This window comes from Astyanax mexicanus, chromosome 14, assembly GCF_023375975.1.
Source record: "Astyanax mexicanus isolate ESR-SI-001 chromosome 14, AstMex3_surface, whole genome shotgun sequence".
Taxonomy (NCBI): domain Eukaryota; kingdom Metazoa; phylum Chordata; class Actinopteri; order Characiformes; family Acestrorhamphidae; genus Astyanax; species Astyanax mexicanus.
Window position 1 is genome coordinate 32,680,945 of NC_064421.1, and position 13,219 is coordinate 32,694,163.

A 13,219-nucleotide genomic window follows, 5' to 3' on the forward strand; every position below is an offset into this window, starting at 1 on the left:
GTTAGTTTACCTATAATTGTGACCAGACAACAATTAAATTAGAAGTTAAGAAACCCGTGTAAATTAAAATGGTTCCCTTACTGTTTTAAGGTTTTGTTGAGTCCCAGTTTCCCAGTTTTAGTTATTAAAAGGCTTTTGCTTGGGGCTGGAAGTACATATTAAATTAAATAAGTAAAAAAAAAAAATTTTTAGAATTGCCTTGTTTTACAGCTGAGCTTTGGTTATGGAGGATTATCTTGTTGTGGATTCACCGTTTGACCTTACAAAAAGATCTGCACCATACAGATCAGATCAATAAACAAAGAGAACATGCTCACGTGGTTTATTGTGACACACACTGAAAAAAGTGTAACAACAATGCCATTGATTTAAAGTGCATTAAAGTGTTGGTCTAATGAAAAATTATGATTTCTGGTTCAAACCTGTTTTTCTCAGTTTGCCTGTAAGCAAATCCATTCCCTAGTAAAATAACTTTAAATAAATAATTTAACTCAAATGATATATTTTTACTTCCTTTCAGAGGTTATGACATCACATCAGATCTCTCCTCCTGGAGTTTTTCTGTCAATCAGTCTCAGACTTTTCCCATTGGCTCCCATCACCACTATTACATGTAAAGGGCGTGACCTTCCTCACCATTTTACCCCAGTTGTGCCCCTCAGGGTATCTTCTCTTAGCTACTGAGGGAAGTTTTTTTATATAATGGCTAAATGCTTGTATGCAGTGTTGTACACTGAGCAAATTGCTGTTTTTTGCTTGCTGTTGTGTGTTGCAGGGTTCACAGTTGTGTTAACACACAGTTATAATGTCTTTGTGTGATCGATTAAGGAATTAAAGCCTAATTAGAAACAATAAAAGTTTGTCCAGCTTAAATTATTTAATATTAGAATATTAAGTAATTTTGAGTTATTCTAACATAATTTATAAAGTTAACTTAAATAGAATTAAAATTATTTAATTAGTTTATTCAAAGCTAAAACTATACATGGCTGTTATAGAAAATATGTATTGTAAATCATCTTTTGTCTTTGTTTTAAATAACTTTTTGATACTTGGGTTAGTCCAAAGTATATATATTTTTTGTGCATTTTGTTGCAGTTGCAGAGTCAAAGCAAACCAAGGTAAACACTGATTCAGGTAAAAAAAACTGATACAACTTCAAGTGTAAAAACACCATAATACTAGCTAAATTTTGTCGGAGAACCTCAAAGACCTGGTTAAGCAAGCAGAGAATAATGTTGTCTTGCTGATGTTATATAACTGTACATTTCTGCATCATTATGGCACACCCAAACCACTTATAATCACCTGATTTTTGTTCCACCCTAATAAAGAAAACAATAAGATTAAAGTCCAGTGGGGAGGCGAGGTCATTGAGGGCATTTTAACAGTATTAATAAGGAGGGTTCATTTGGCCAACAACATACGACTGAAGTAGCAGATCGAAGAATCAACTCTCAATCAACTCTTGGACAGAAGACCGCAGATCACAGATCTTTGGTACCATCTTGGAAGCGGGCAAAATGGCCAAGAAACACCTTCCAACATGTTTAATTTTTCTAGTTTTTCTAGGCTTTTTCTCCTCAAGCCACGTTAATGCTGCTGCCATTAAGCAAGAAATCCCAGCCAACGCAGAATTTTTCAACACCAAAACCCGCTACCAAGATGCCGACCCGTTTTTGCGGGAGAACATCCTCGCCATAAACGTGTCTGCGGTGAAGCCTCCTGCTCCAGCCTGCATCCCCATCCATCTCACGGCCATCATCAGGCACGGCACCAGATTCCCCACTGCTGGAAACGTCGAAAAGATCGCCATCTTGGACAAACTCGTCAAGTCTGAGGCCAAAGGCGACCTGAGTTACCTGCCAGAGCTCAAAGCCTGGAAGAACTGGTACACGCAGGAGACGGCCGGGCACCTTACGGCCGCGGGAAGAGGCGACCAAATTCATCTGGCCAAAAGACTGGTCAAGACATTCCCCACCCTCCTGACCAAGAGCAACCTTCTGAACAAACGGGTCAAGTTCATCACAAGCTCCGTATCCAGATGTATAAACAGCACCCTCGCTTTCCAACAAGGCCTGAAAGAATCCCTCAGTATTCCAGGTAACTTATTCAGGTTTAGTTGTAGAGTAGTCTTTGGGTACCATCTTCTTCTGACTATAATTTTGGATCAGGTCTTAGCATGAGCTAAAGCCGGGTACTGTCTGTAATATGGACACGTAAAAAAGAAGGATTGTTTGGTCTGAGTGTGGCCAGATCAGCTATAGGAGCAAAGATAGAGAAAAAATATATATGTCTTTATGAGGGAAGAAGAATAGTTAATCCAGGATAAGGGAAAGGAATAGTTGGGTCAGTGTGGAACAGTGAAATGTACTTTCCTTCCATGTGGTGGCACTGGGGGACTAATATTCTACACATTAAGCATGTACAAGCGGAGGAGGAATAGTTTGTTTAGGATAAGGGAGAGGAATAATTGTGCCTAAGGTGATAAGGGAAAGGTGATATTTAGACTGTCCATCATGTTGTGGCAAAATATCTGTAGGTCAACCAGGTCAACAATGTAGGTAACTGTAGGTCAACCATGTTTATATCGGGAATAAATTGCTGCACAAATTGTCCTCCCTGTAGAACTGATGCAGTAATTCATGTGGGAAAATGTTATGTCTGGTAGTACTAGGTCTTATAAATATGATAAATACTGTATTTAAAAAAATGTTGTTTTATGTCTCTTCAAAAAGATATATCTTTGCTGTGTTTTCTTAAGATGTTTGTTCTGTGTTCTCAAACAGATAATGAAGAATTCAAATACACAGTGAACGACACGCTGATGCGCTTCTTTGCGTCATGTGAACGCCTGCTGGTGACAGTGCTTAACAACAAAGAGGCCGTGGTGCAGGTCACCCTCTTTGAAGAAGGCCCAGAGATGAGCAAGGTTCATCAGAGGCTGTCCGACCAACTGCAGATCCCCTACGCCAACATTACTCTGGGTCAGTGTGATCACTGTCATTTTTACTTAATAGAGGTTTGTGGTTGAGAGCTTGACTAATGTGACTAATGTATCATTTTGCCAAGAGCACAGTTCCGAAATAATGAAAATATAATACAAAAATAAAGAAGCTAGAGCGCAAAGTGGTCCAGCAGTCTAAAGCAATTCCACTATGATCAGGAGATCGCTGGTTTGAATCCCGGTCATGCAGCTTGCCATCAGCTGCCGGAGCCCTGAGTGAGCACAATTGGCCTTGCTCTCTCTCTGAGTGGGTAGATGGTGCTTTTTTCCCTCATCACTCCTAAGGTGATGTGGATCAGCACAAGGTGTCTGTGAGCTGATGTATCGGAACCGAGTCGCGAGTCTTCTGAGTGCGCCGGGATGTTATTTGGCAATGCTACATCAGCAGCAGTTGGAAAAGAGGCGGAGTCTAACTGCATATATATGTTGGAGGAGGCATGTTCTAGTCTTCACCCTCCTGGTGTGGCATCACTAGTGATGAGGATATACAGCTGACTAGCAGCTGAATGGGTGGGACAATTGGCCAGATAAATTGAGATGAAAATGGGGGAAAAACAGTACAGGTCCACAGATTAGCAAACATTACTGTACAATGGTTAAAACACTGTACTATCAATCACATTATAAGTTTATTCTGCTTTTGTTTTAGTAACTGTTTCTACTTTTGTGGGAAGGCTTTCTGACAGATTTTACAGCATCTTTTTGGTGGCTTATTAACCCTTTATCTAGCCCACATCGAGAATTAGTCATGATGCCAATAAATTTATGTTTATCTTCTCCAGAGGGTCCTATTCTATTGGCAATATTTCTCAACACTACAGGACTAGACAAGTCGAGTTTGTTTATGTGCATTGAAACATACTTTTTAGCAAGAGGTGCAAAAACATTGGTAGGGCTAGGTTGTTCTCAGTAATTAGGGTTTATACATCTGTTATTACTGGGACCCAGTTGGGCTTTGTAAATGGTCCCCATCATTCAAGTTCACCTAAATCTCAGATGGGTGCCAGTTATAACCCAGATAGGGCCCATGTTTATCCCCCTCCTGGACAAATCACTGACCCTGATGCCCAATGCGTCCATACTAATGCATTATATAGATGTATTACAAACAGATGTTAGTGGTTATTTATTTTTTTGTTGATGATTATGTCTTACAGCCAGTGAAAACCCAAAAATCAGTGTCTTAGAAAATTTGAATATTATATACGATCAATTGGTACTTTTGGCAGTGTGGGCAGTGTGCCAAGTCCTGCTAGAAAATAAAATCCTCATTTCCATAAAAGTTGTCAGCAGAGGGAAGCATGAAGTGCTGTAAGATCTTCTGGGAAAACACTGCACTGACTTTAGACATGATAAAAGACAGTGGAGCAACACCAGCAGTTGACATGGTTCTCCAAACCATTGTGGAAACTTTACACTAGATCTCAAGCAGCTTGAACTGGGTTTCTCTCCACTCTTCCTCCAGACTCTGCTCCCTTAATTTCCAAATGAAATGCAAAATTTACTAATGATCAGTGATGGTTTGGAGAGCCATTTGGATTTCGTTTTCCAGCAGGACTTGGCACACTGCCCACACTGCCAAAAGAACCAATTGGTCTTATATAATATTCAAATTTTCTGAGACACTGATTTTGGGGTTTTTATTGGCTGTAAGACATAATCATTAACAATTTCACATTTTAAACTAAATTACTGAAATAAAGAACATTTTTATGATATTGTATTTTTTTTTAAATGTACTAGTATATATGGCCAACATTCCCAATTGAGCTACCAAACAGGCCCCACATGGGCATGTTATTGAGATTTTAAATGTCAGATATTAAATGTAACGCACACAAACTCGGACACCTTCAATTTAAAAAATGCTGTGTAGCCCCTGATCCTGGAGGAGGAGTCAATGCTTCGTCTATTTTACCTTGATCCAAACACCTGATCCAGCTAATTAGCTCTTCCTGAGTTGATGGGGGTCTGCTAAATAGAAAACCCATTATTGGAGTATCATGTCATTGTGCTAGGGGGACACTAGATGGAAGCATTTGCTTGATCTTAGGTTCCACTCTTGACTGGATTGACTGGATTAAGTTATGTCTCAAAAAATCCTCCTGAAATGAGGAATCACTCAAAGCTTCAGTTCTTAAGATTTATTGTAATTTTAAAATAAAACAAGGGTATTCCTGAGACAGAAGGGGACAAAATATTACAATAAATGACATCAATGTGCTTCTTTAATCATCCATACAAAGCCAAATACAGTACCATGAAAAAGTATTTGCGCCTTACAGATTTATATATGTTTTGCTTTTTTTGTCATACTTACATTTTTCAGATTACCAAACAAAACTTTAATATCAGACAAAGATAACCTAAGTAAAAAAGTTTTTTAAAAACGATATTATTGTTTCCTCTATATACAGGCTCAGTGGAGGCAGCGTACTACCTGTGTGCATATGAATTCTCCATCCTTGGACTGGTCACTCCCTGGTGCAAGCTATTTGATCGAGCAGAAGCACAGGTATAATGATTAGTACTGCGTTTCACATTTTGCCTTAACTCATTCTATTCATTTCAATGGAAAGAGCTGAGGCATGCATTCTTAAAGAAATCTGGACTCGTAAAAAACAAACGTCAGATATTATTTTATGTCTATGTTTTTTTTTTTTTCCACCACTGTCTAAGAATATTAACCAGTCTTAGACTGACACCTCATGCACTAACCACCCCCCGCCCACCAACCCCCCCTGCACCCCAAACTACCAACTGGTTAGACAGCATCATAGTGGTCAGTTGTCATTCCCTCAAAAGCCAGGGCGCTCTGTCTTTTGCAAATTTGTATCAAAACAGAGCAGCTCTTTTGCGCGTCTCAGCAGAGGATACTGACCTGCGCGTTTACACTGCGAAGATACACCAGCAGATCATTTAAGGGAACAGCAATGTTATTTTATTCCTTATTCTGTTTATTGTTGAGGTAAAAGCTGGATTTGGCATGGCTAAAATATAATTTGGCGACTGACTGTTGACTGTTGTCAGGGTTTTTATCAGTCAGTGGTGCACCTGTGTTTCCCCCTGCCAAGATAAAAACACTCCAGAAATTCACCTGAACACACCTCACTTTCAGACCACCACGCCCATCAGTGTAAATTTATTCCTCAACTCTGACACTCTGACAGGGCTATTTGCATGGCAAAAAAATAGAGAATGTTTGCAAGCTATTTTCAGGTTTTAAGGTATTCTACTGTGTGTATCAGGTGATGGACTACGCTGGTGACCTGGGTCTGTACTGGAAGAGGGGTTACGGCCACGAAGTCAACTACATGTCCAGCTGCGTCCTATTCCACAACCTGTTCAACCGCCTTGAGACTTCAATCAACCAATTCAAGTAAGAGCTACTGCCAGATTACTGCTAGACCTATAGAATCAAGAAATCATTTAAATATCTTAAAAGAAATCACTTAAATCACTTAAAAAGCAGAAAAAAAATCTCAAAAAGCAACACATTATGCCCTGATCTGAAGATACTTAAGAACGGAAGAGAAAACAAAGTCATACCAAAAGGTTACTCCAAAAGGACACACATCCAGAAGGTCAAAAAACAACCAAGAACAACATCTTAAAAACTGCCCTACTTGCCTCAGTTAAGTCAGTGTTAATGATGTAATATAACATAGAGACTGGGTGAAAATGGTATCTATCCAGGGGGAAACCATGTTCTTTGGGACCTTTCAACAAAGAGGTCCCCAAAACTTACAGACTGTTACTGTTATTTAATCTACATTTAGCAACATTAATTACATTAGTCTACATTTCAAAATCTAATTAAAAGGACAGTGGAAGAGTATTTTTGAAACATGCATTGTGGTGGGGTCTCTTTTTAGAGAAGATTTATCTGGAGATTTTAGCAAGCACTCTGTTGCAGGACTGGGCTGGACGGGTCCTCGTTAGGACTGTCCTATATGAAGACTCCACCTGCAGTAGCCTATTGACCCCTCAATTCGGAAAGCAGCACTTCTAATTAGTCATGAAACAATTCTCTCGACCAATGAAGAAGCCCAGCGTTGCTAGGTGATGTATGACTGAGGCGGAGAAAAGGAATTGCTGTAAAATGAATAAGGGTTGCAGAAATACAGAGGGGGAAACACTAAAATAAACCCCAACAAAGAGAGAGAGTGTATAAGCCCATATTATATAAATGCATTTGTATTGTAGATATATTCTACACATAACCATGTGTAGTACACACCATGTTGCCTCAGTTGATCAGTCCTGCTGCTTTGCATTAGAAATATTTGACCGTTTCTAACACAACAGGTCACCCAACTCCTGGTACAAGCTGTGGTCATTTCACGCCTTCACTAGTGCAGTGCAATGCTAACATGACTCCCGGCCTGTGTAGTAACGCCATTTCTTCCACCAGTCAAAACCAATGGGCACATGTCACCCCACTACTCGTTGAGCTCCACTGGCTACCGGTTGTTGCTCATATTAACTTCAAAGTCCTTACGATGGCCTACAAGGTGATGACAAAAATATGCTCCCTCCTACCTAAAGGTCTATGTTACCTCCTGGCAATCCAGCAATCCAGACTGTTCTCATACCTAGTTCCTACCAATGGTGGAACAAACTACCTTCCACTACCAGATCAGGAGCGTCCCTCGCTATCTTTAATAAACTCCTGAAGACAGAGAGCACCTACTCTTCTAACACCCCTAACAATCTAGCTACTTTTAACCTCATTTCCTGCTCCCCCTCTTTTTCTCCACCTCCTTTAGGCCCTGTCAAAAAAAAAGTTTTTACCTTGAACATATACATCATTATTTGTAAGTCGCTTGTTGTACGCCAGTCCAACGTTAGTTTAAGGCTAAAATGAGAGAAAAAGAGATAGAACGAGAAGATCCACATACTCATCCAGCTAAAGATTCACGGGAGATGTGGGAGTGTTTGCTTGTAGAGTGTAATGTAGAGTGTAATCAGCTTTACTGTAAAATGACCACACCCACCCTACACCCCCTACTACCGGCCTACCACAGGGGACACGCTGTCTAAACAGGAACTGCTCTGCTGGAATCTCCTGATAGTAGGAGTCTTGCAGAGGGCCTTCTGTTCTTTACTATGTGTGTGTGTGTGTTCATATGTTTAGTGTATCGGCTGCATCTGCAAATATGTGCTCGGTTAAGGCCACTGACTCCCAAAACACAGAGTTCATGCTGAACTATTTCAGGGAAAGCTGAACAAACACAATAGCCCTCAAACTTTTTTTTTTTTGTTTCTTGGCTAAATCCCGGCTTTAGGCGTTTTTGCACGTCATACGCGTGTAAGATTACGCAAGAAGACAGGGGTAGGGTTTCGTTTGTATTGTTTCGACACTGATGAGCAAATTGATGAGCCATACCAAGCTATAAGATTCATTGTCTTCTTCAAACATGGGTAGGTGGAGGTGTGTGTTCAGCACACACTCAAGAACCATCACACCAAAACTGACAATGATGGGATATTTGCTCTGCGTTAAACGAGGCTTGGTCTGTGTGTATTTGGGTGAAAGTGCTTCGTCCGGCACCGCCCACTCATTGATTATACACACGTACACACACTGAAAAACACACACCGCTCATTATTTTAACATTAGTCCTGAGCCAAATACGCCCAGCCTATCCACCTGTCATTCTGTAGTAAATGGGCAATGCATGATGGGTAAGGTGTTAAAGTGCAAGTCAGCATTCTGTGAGCTTTTACTGTTCAACCATATCTCTGTCTGCCGCAACTGTATCATATCTGTATCATATCAGCTGTCACGAAACAAAATTAACTTGTGTACAGTGCTGTGAAAAAGTGCAGAATTTGGGGGAATCAATGCTTACATTTTGAGTACCTGAGTGAATATTAAAAATATTTTTTAAATGCTAATTTCATTCATAAAGGGAAAGAAATTATCCAAACCAACCTGGTTCTATGTGAAAATGTATTCACCCCTAAACCTAATAATAAACCATGGTTGTTTTGTAAAAAACAGAAAAGTGTAATGGGGTGGAGTGCTACAGACTAGTAGCTCTCCAGCTCAGAGGGTTGTTGAACCCAATTGCAGAACAGTTGATCTTAAAGTAGGTAAACTCAAGAAGAAAGAAAAAAAAATAAAATAAACACACCGCTCCTCACACGAGATCAAACCTGTGTCGTCAGGGTCCCGTCCAATACAATACTGCTGCCCTGGCTAGTGAATTGTGACACAGCTGAGAAAAACACCCATATAAGGAGATAGGAAGCCCAAGAACGGGTGAAAAAATTAGAGAGCCATAGAGTCATGACAGAGAGTTCATTATCATTGATTATAGTTCAAACAACTTCAAGGGCCAGATGTTTCATGCTGGCGGGCCACATCTGGGCTATTGCCGACCCCTGATTTAGTGTTTTTAAGCTATTCAGAGGTGGACTTGCTGGTGTGCTCTGGGTCTTGTCCTGCTACAGATCCCAAGTACACCTGAGCGTGAGATCACAAACAAATGGGCCGGATTTTCTGGTAGAGAGCAGAATTTATGTTTACATCAGTTTCAGCAAGTTGTCCAGGTCCTAAAGACATTTTGGCAACAAGGATACCATTTGGCATGGTTTTGTATGCAAACATGTCTTGAGGTGTGCAACAGTATGTGGTCTTTCTCATAATTTTTATAAAAAAATGTCCACATGCCAGTTCAGTTATTACTGTAATGAGGGGAAATCACAAAAGATGCTAAAAGCAAAGGTTCACATACATTTTGCCTCTCACAAATATGTAATGTTGAGTAATTTTTCTCAATTAATAAATTGAATATTTCCAGTAGAATATTTTTGTCTCATTTGTTTAACTAGGTTCTCTTTATCTACTCTATCTAAATTTGATGATGTGTGAAAATCTGATGATGTTTTAGTTTATATTTGAGCAGAAATAAAGAAAATTCTAAGGGGTTTACTAACATTTAATCACTGCTGTAAGTTGAAACTTATAACCATTATTCTCCATCTCTCTTTCTCTCTATCTCTCTCTCTCTATCTCTCTCAGGTCTGGTCAGCCCGTGTCGGAGGTGGTTAATGTGCAGGTTGGCCACGCTGAGACGCTGATACCTTTAATGACCCTCCTGGGCCTCTTCAAGGGCAAAATCAGTCTTGATGCCAACAACTTCGCCGAAAACCTTCACCGCCCTTTTAACTGCAGCAAGAATGTGCCCTTCGCTGCTAACCTGATGGCGGCGCTGTGGAGCTGCCCCGATGGCTTTAGGCTGCAGTTCCGGGTGAATGAGAATCCAGTGGCTCTGCCAGGCCTCAGCTATTCACCTCTGTATGAGGAGGTCAAGAAACTATATGCTGACCTTCTGCAGGGATGTAATGAAGAAGAAGTCTGTCGAATGAGCAACTAAAAAAAATCAACAGGGAACACACTGATTTTAGTAAATTTATATGTAGGGCCATTTCCATCACTTCAAAAAAACAAGGGTTTTCTAGTAATTAATAATAATAATAATACTTACTATCTCATAATTATGACTTAGTATCATTCACTCATTAATGACTTTCTGATTAATATGACTCACCATCTCTTAATTAACTCACTGCCTCATAATAATGACAATGAATCTCATAATTGTCACTAAGTACCCGATTAATATAGCTTAGTATCTCATAATTGTCACTTAGTACCTGTTAAATACGACTTAGTATCTCAATAATGACTTACTATCTCATAATTATCACTTACTATATCATAATAATGGCTTTGCATAATTATACTAAGTCATAATTATGACTTAGTATCTCAATAATAATGTACTTTTTGACAAATATGACTCACCATATCATAATTAACTTTACTACTTCATAATAATGATGTAGTATGTCATAATTGTCACTAAGTACCTGATAAATACGACTTAGTATCACATAATTGTCATTTAGTACCTGATAAATACAACTTAGTTTCTCATAATTGTCACTCAGTACCTGTTAAATACGACTTAGTATCTCGTAATTATGACGTAGTTCCTCTTCATAATGAATTAGTGTCTCATAATTGTGATTTAGTATTTCAATATTAACTTACTATCTCATAGTAATGAATTAGTATATGCCTTAACATTTCATAATAATTACTTTGTATTTCATAATTATGACTTATTATCTCATAATTATTACTTAGTATCTCAATAATGACTTACTTTCTGATAAATGTGACTCACCATCTCATAATTAACTTACTACTTCAAAAAAAGTACCTGATAAATACGACTTAGTATCTCGTAATTATCACTTAGTACATGTTAAATACGACTTAGAATCTCATAATTATGATAAAGTATCTGGTAATAGTGAAATAGTGTCTCACAATTGTGACTTAGTATCTCAATAATGACTTACTATCTCATAATTATTACTTACTATCTCATAGTAATGATTACCTCATATTTATGACTTACTATCTCATAGTAATGACTTGGTCTATCATTATAATGACTTAACATTGCATAATAATGACTTTGTATTTCAGAATTATGACTAACTATCTCATAATTATTACTGAGTATCTCATTATTATGAGATTAAGTGGTGGAAATGGGCTTCCATAGATTCAGACAAATCAATTACAGAATTATATAAACCCAATTGTGTCTTTCAGCTTACTGTTAACTGTAGGCTATAATTGAGTTGATTTAGTGTTTGATTTGTTTCCATGGAAATTATGTTGTCGATACATAAATCAAGGAAATTCACTGCTTTACTTTTTTCAGGGGATCAGCTTTAGTGGGTTATAGAAGAACACTGCCTAAATGGTAAATGGTTTCAGGTAAATGTACAGTGTATATATATATACATTGGCTGGGAGGAACCAGTACCAGTTGGGTTTACAACATACAGACTGGTGATACGTCACAGAATTAAGATCAAAATCATTCTTTATGGCCATGGCACATGTAACCCATCACATGTAACGATTATTAGGAACATTAAAGGATTTTAAGTGCGCCTTATAGTGCAAAACATATGGTAATACCGTCAAGCTGAAGGCCACAGTAAACACAGGCTGGGCCACAATCTGATTGCCTCCATCCCAAGGTGCATTGATGCAGTAATTTATGGAAAACGAGCCCCATACAAGGCACCATACATGGATCTCATCTGTTTGATTTAATGAAATATTGTAATAGTTTAAGATAGTGGATTTCTGATATACTTATCAAAATTAACATTTAATTTAAAAGCAAGTTGTATTGATATTTTCACAACATTAAATTTCTATATACGGCAGTTGTATCTAAGGTCTAGTGTTCTTCTCTTTAGAGTAATACTCTACCACATCACCACTCCTGAGCTGGGAAACAAACCAATCTTGCCTACGTATAACAGTGTCAGCAAGTCCAGTGCAACTTTTCCAGTGGTAAAATTCTGAGGCAATTATTATTGCGGTTGGCAGATCAAACGGATCAGAAATAGTTCAAATATCTAGTCCTAGAACTTTGGTCAGTCTTAGTCTTCCATTAGCAAATGTGTCAGTACACTCCGTGCCTTACAAAACAAAACACGATATGACCTGAATTACTTCAATTACATGAGAAGATTAGATTACAAAGATAACGCCCTTCTTTAGGATGTTTAGTATTGTGTAAAATCACTAAATCACTTCAAAACCACTGTGTTACATCCACTACACTAAACCAGCAGTTTAAGTTATGCACTCATACAGATTATTTGGATCAAGAAGTGATTTGATCAATGATTACAGTTATAATAATAATTTGCTTTCAGGCACATACATAGTTATACATTTGGTTATGCAATCATTCACTAGTCATTCACTCGGTGAGGCCGATATTGCTTTTCCAGCCAGATAACGACAGCCACTTAAATTGCCATCTATTCGTTTTTAAAGCCAGGATTTCCTGCCAGTGGCAGGTCAGTTTTTTATTGAGCTTATTGACATGTTGCAGGCAGCAATGGTACTTATTGTTACCTGTTTGTACAATATGTCATCAGTCTATAAACAACAATGCTGACCACTAAGATCTCAGCTATTAGCTTCCCTACTCCGAACCAGGTTTGGCTCTCAAACCACAGGTATATGAAAATGTGTTCTGTGCTCTGTCTGTACAAAGAGCACTAATAGCAATCTATGACCATTAAAGTGTAGAAGGTATAATAATAAAACATAATACAAAACAATAGATATAAAATAGAATATATGACACACATTTT

The 13,219-nt window shown here is 38.5% G+C and overlaps 1 protein-coding gene across 1 annotated transcript; it reads left to right on the forward strand.

Moving 5' to 3' along the window:
* Positions 1 to 1,442: 1,442 nt before the first annotated feature.
* LOC103025372 (multiple inositol polyphosphate phosphatase 1-like) lies at positions 1,443 to 10,578 on the forward strand. The gene is made up of 5 exons (XM_007244690.4): positions 1,443 to 2,103; positions 2,790 to 2,987; positions 5,425 to 5,522; positions 6,256 to 6,386; positions 10,038 to 10,578. The coding sequence occupies exons 1-5, from the start codon at positions 1,524 to 1,526 to the stop codon at positions 10,390 to 10,392; spliced, it is 1,362 nt and encodes a 453-aa protein (XP_007244752.2). The 5' UTR covers positions 1,443 to 1,523; the 3' UTR covers positions 10,393 to 10,578.
* The last annotated feature ends 2,641 nt before the right edge of the window (positions 10,579 to 13,219 follow it).

Bases quoted from the DNA above. Each gene is read 5' to 3' on its own strand.
- LOC103025372 (XM_007244690.4), top strand. From the start codon at position 1,524: ATGGCCAAGAAACACCTTCCAACATGTTTAATTTTTCTAGTTTTTCTA. The intron at 2,988-5,424 runs GTCAGTGTGATC...CTCTATATACAG, and splicing joins CTACGCCAACATTACTCTGG to GCTCAGTGGAGGCAGCGTAC. The intron at 6,387-10,037 runs GTAAGAGCTACT...TATCTCTCTCAG, and splicing joins ACTTCAATCAACCAATTCAA to GTCTGGTCAGCCCGTGTCGG.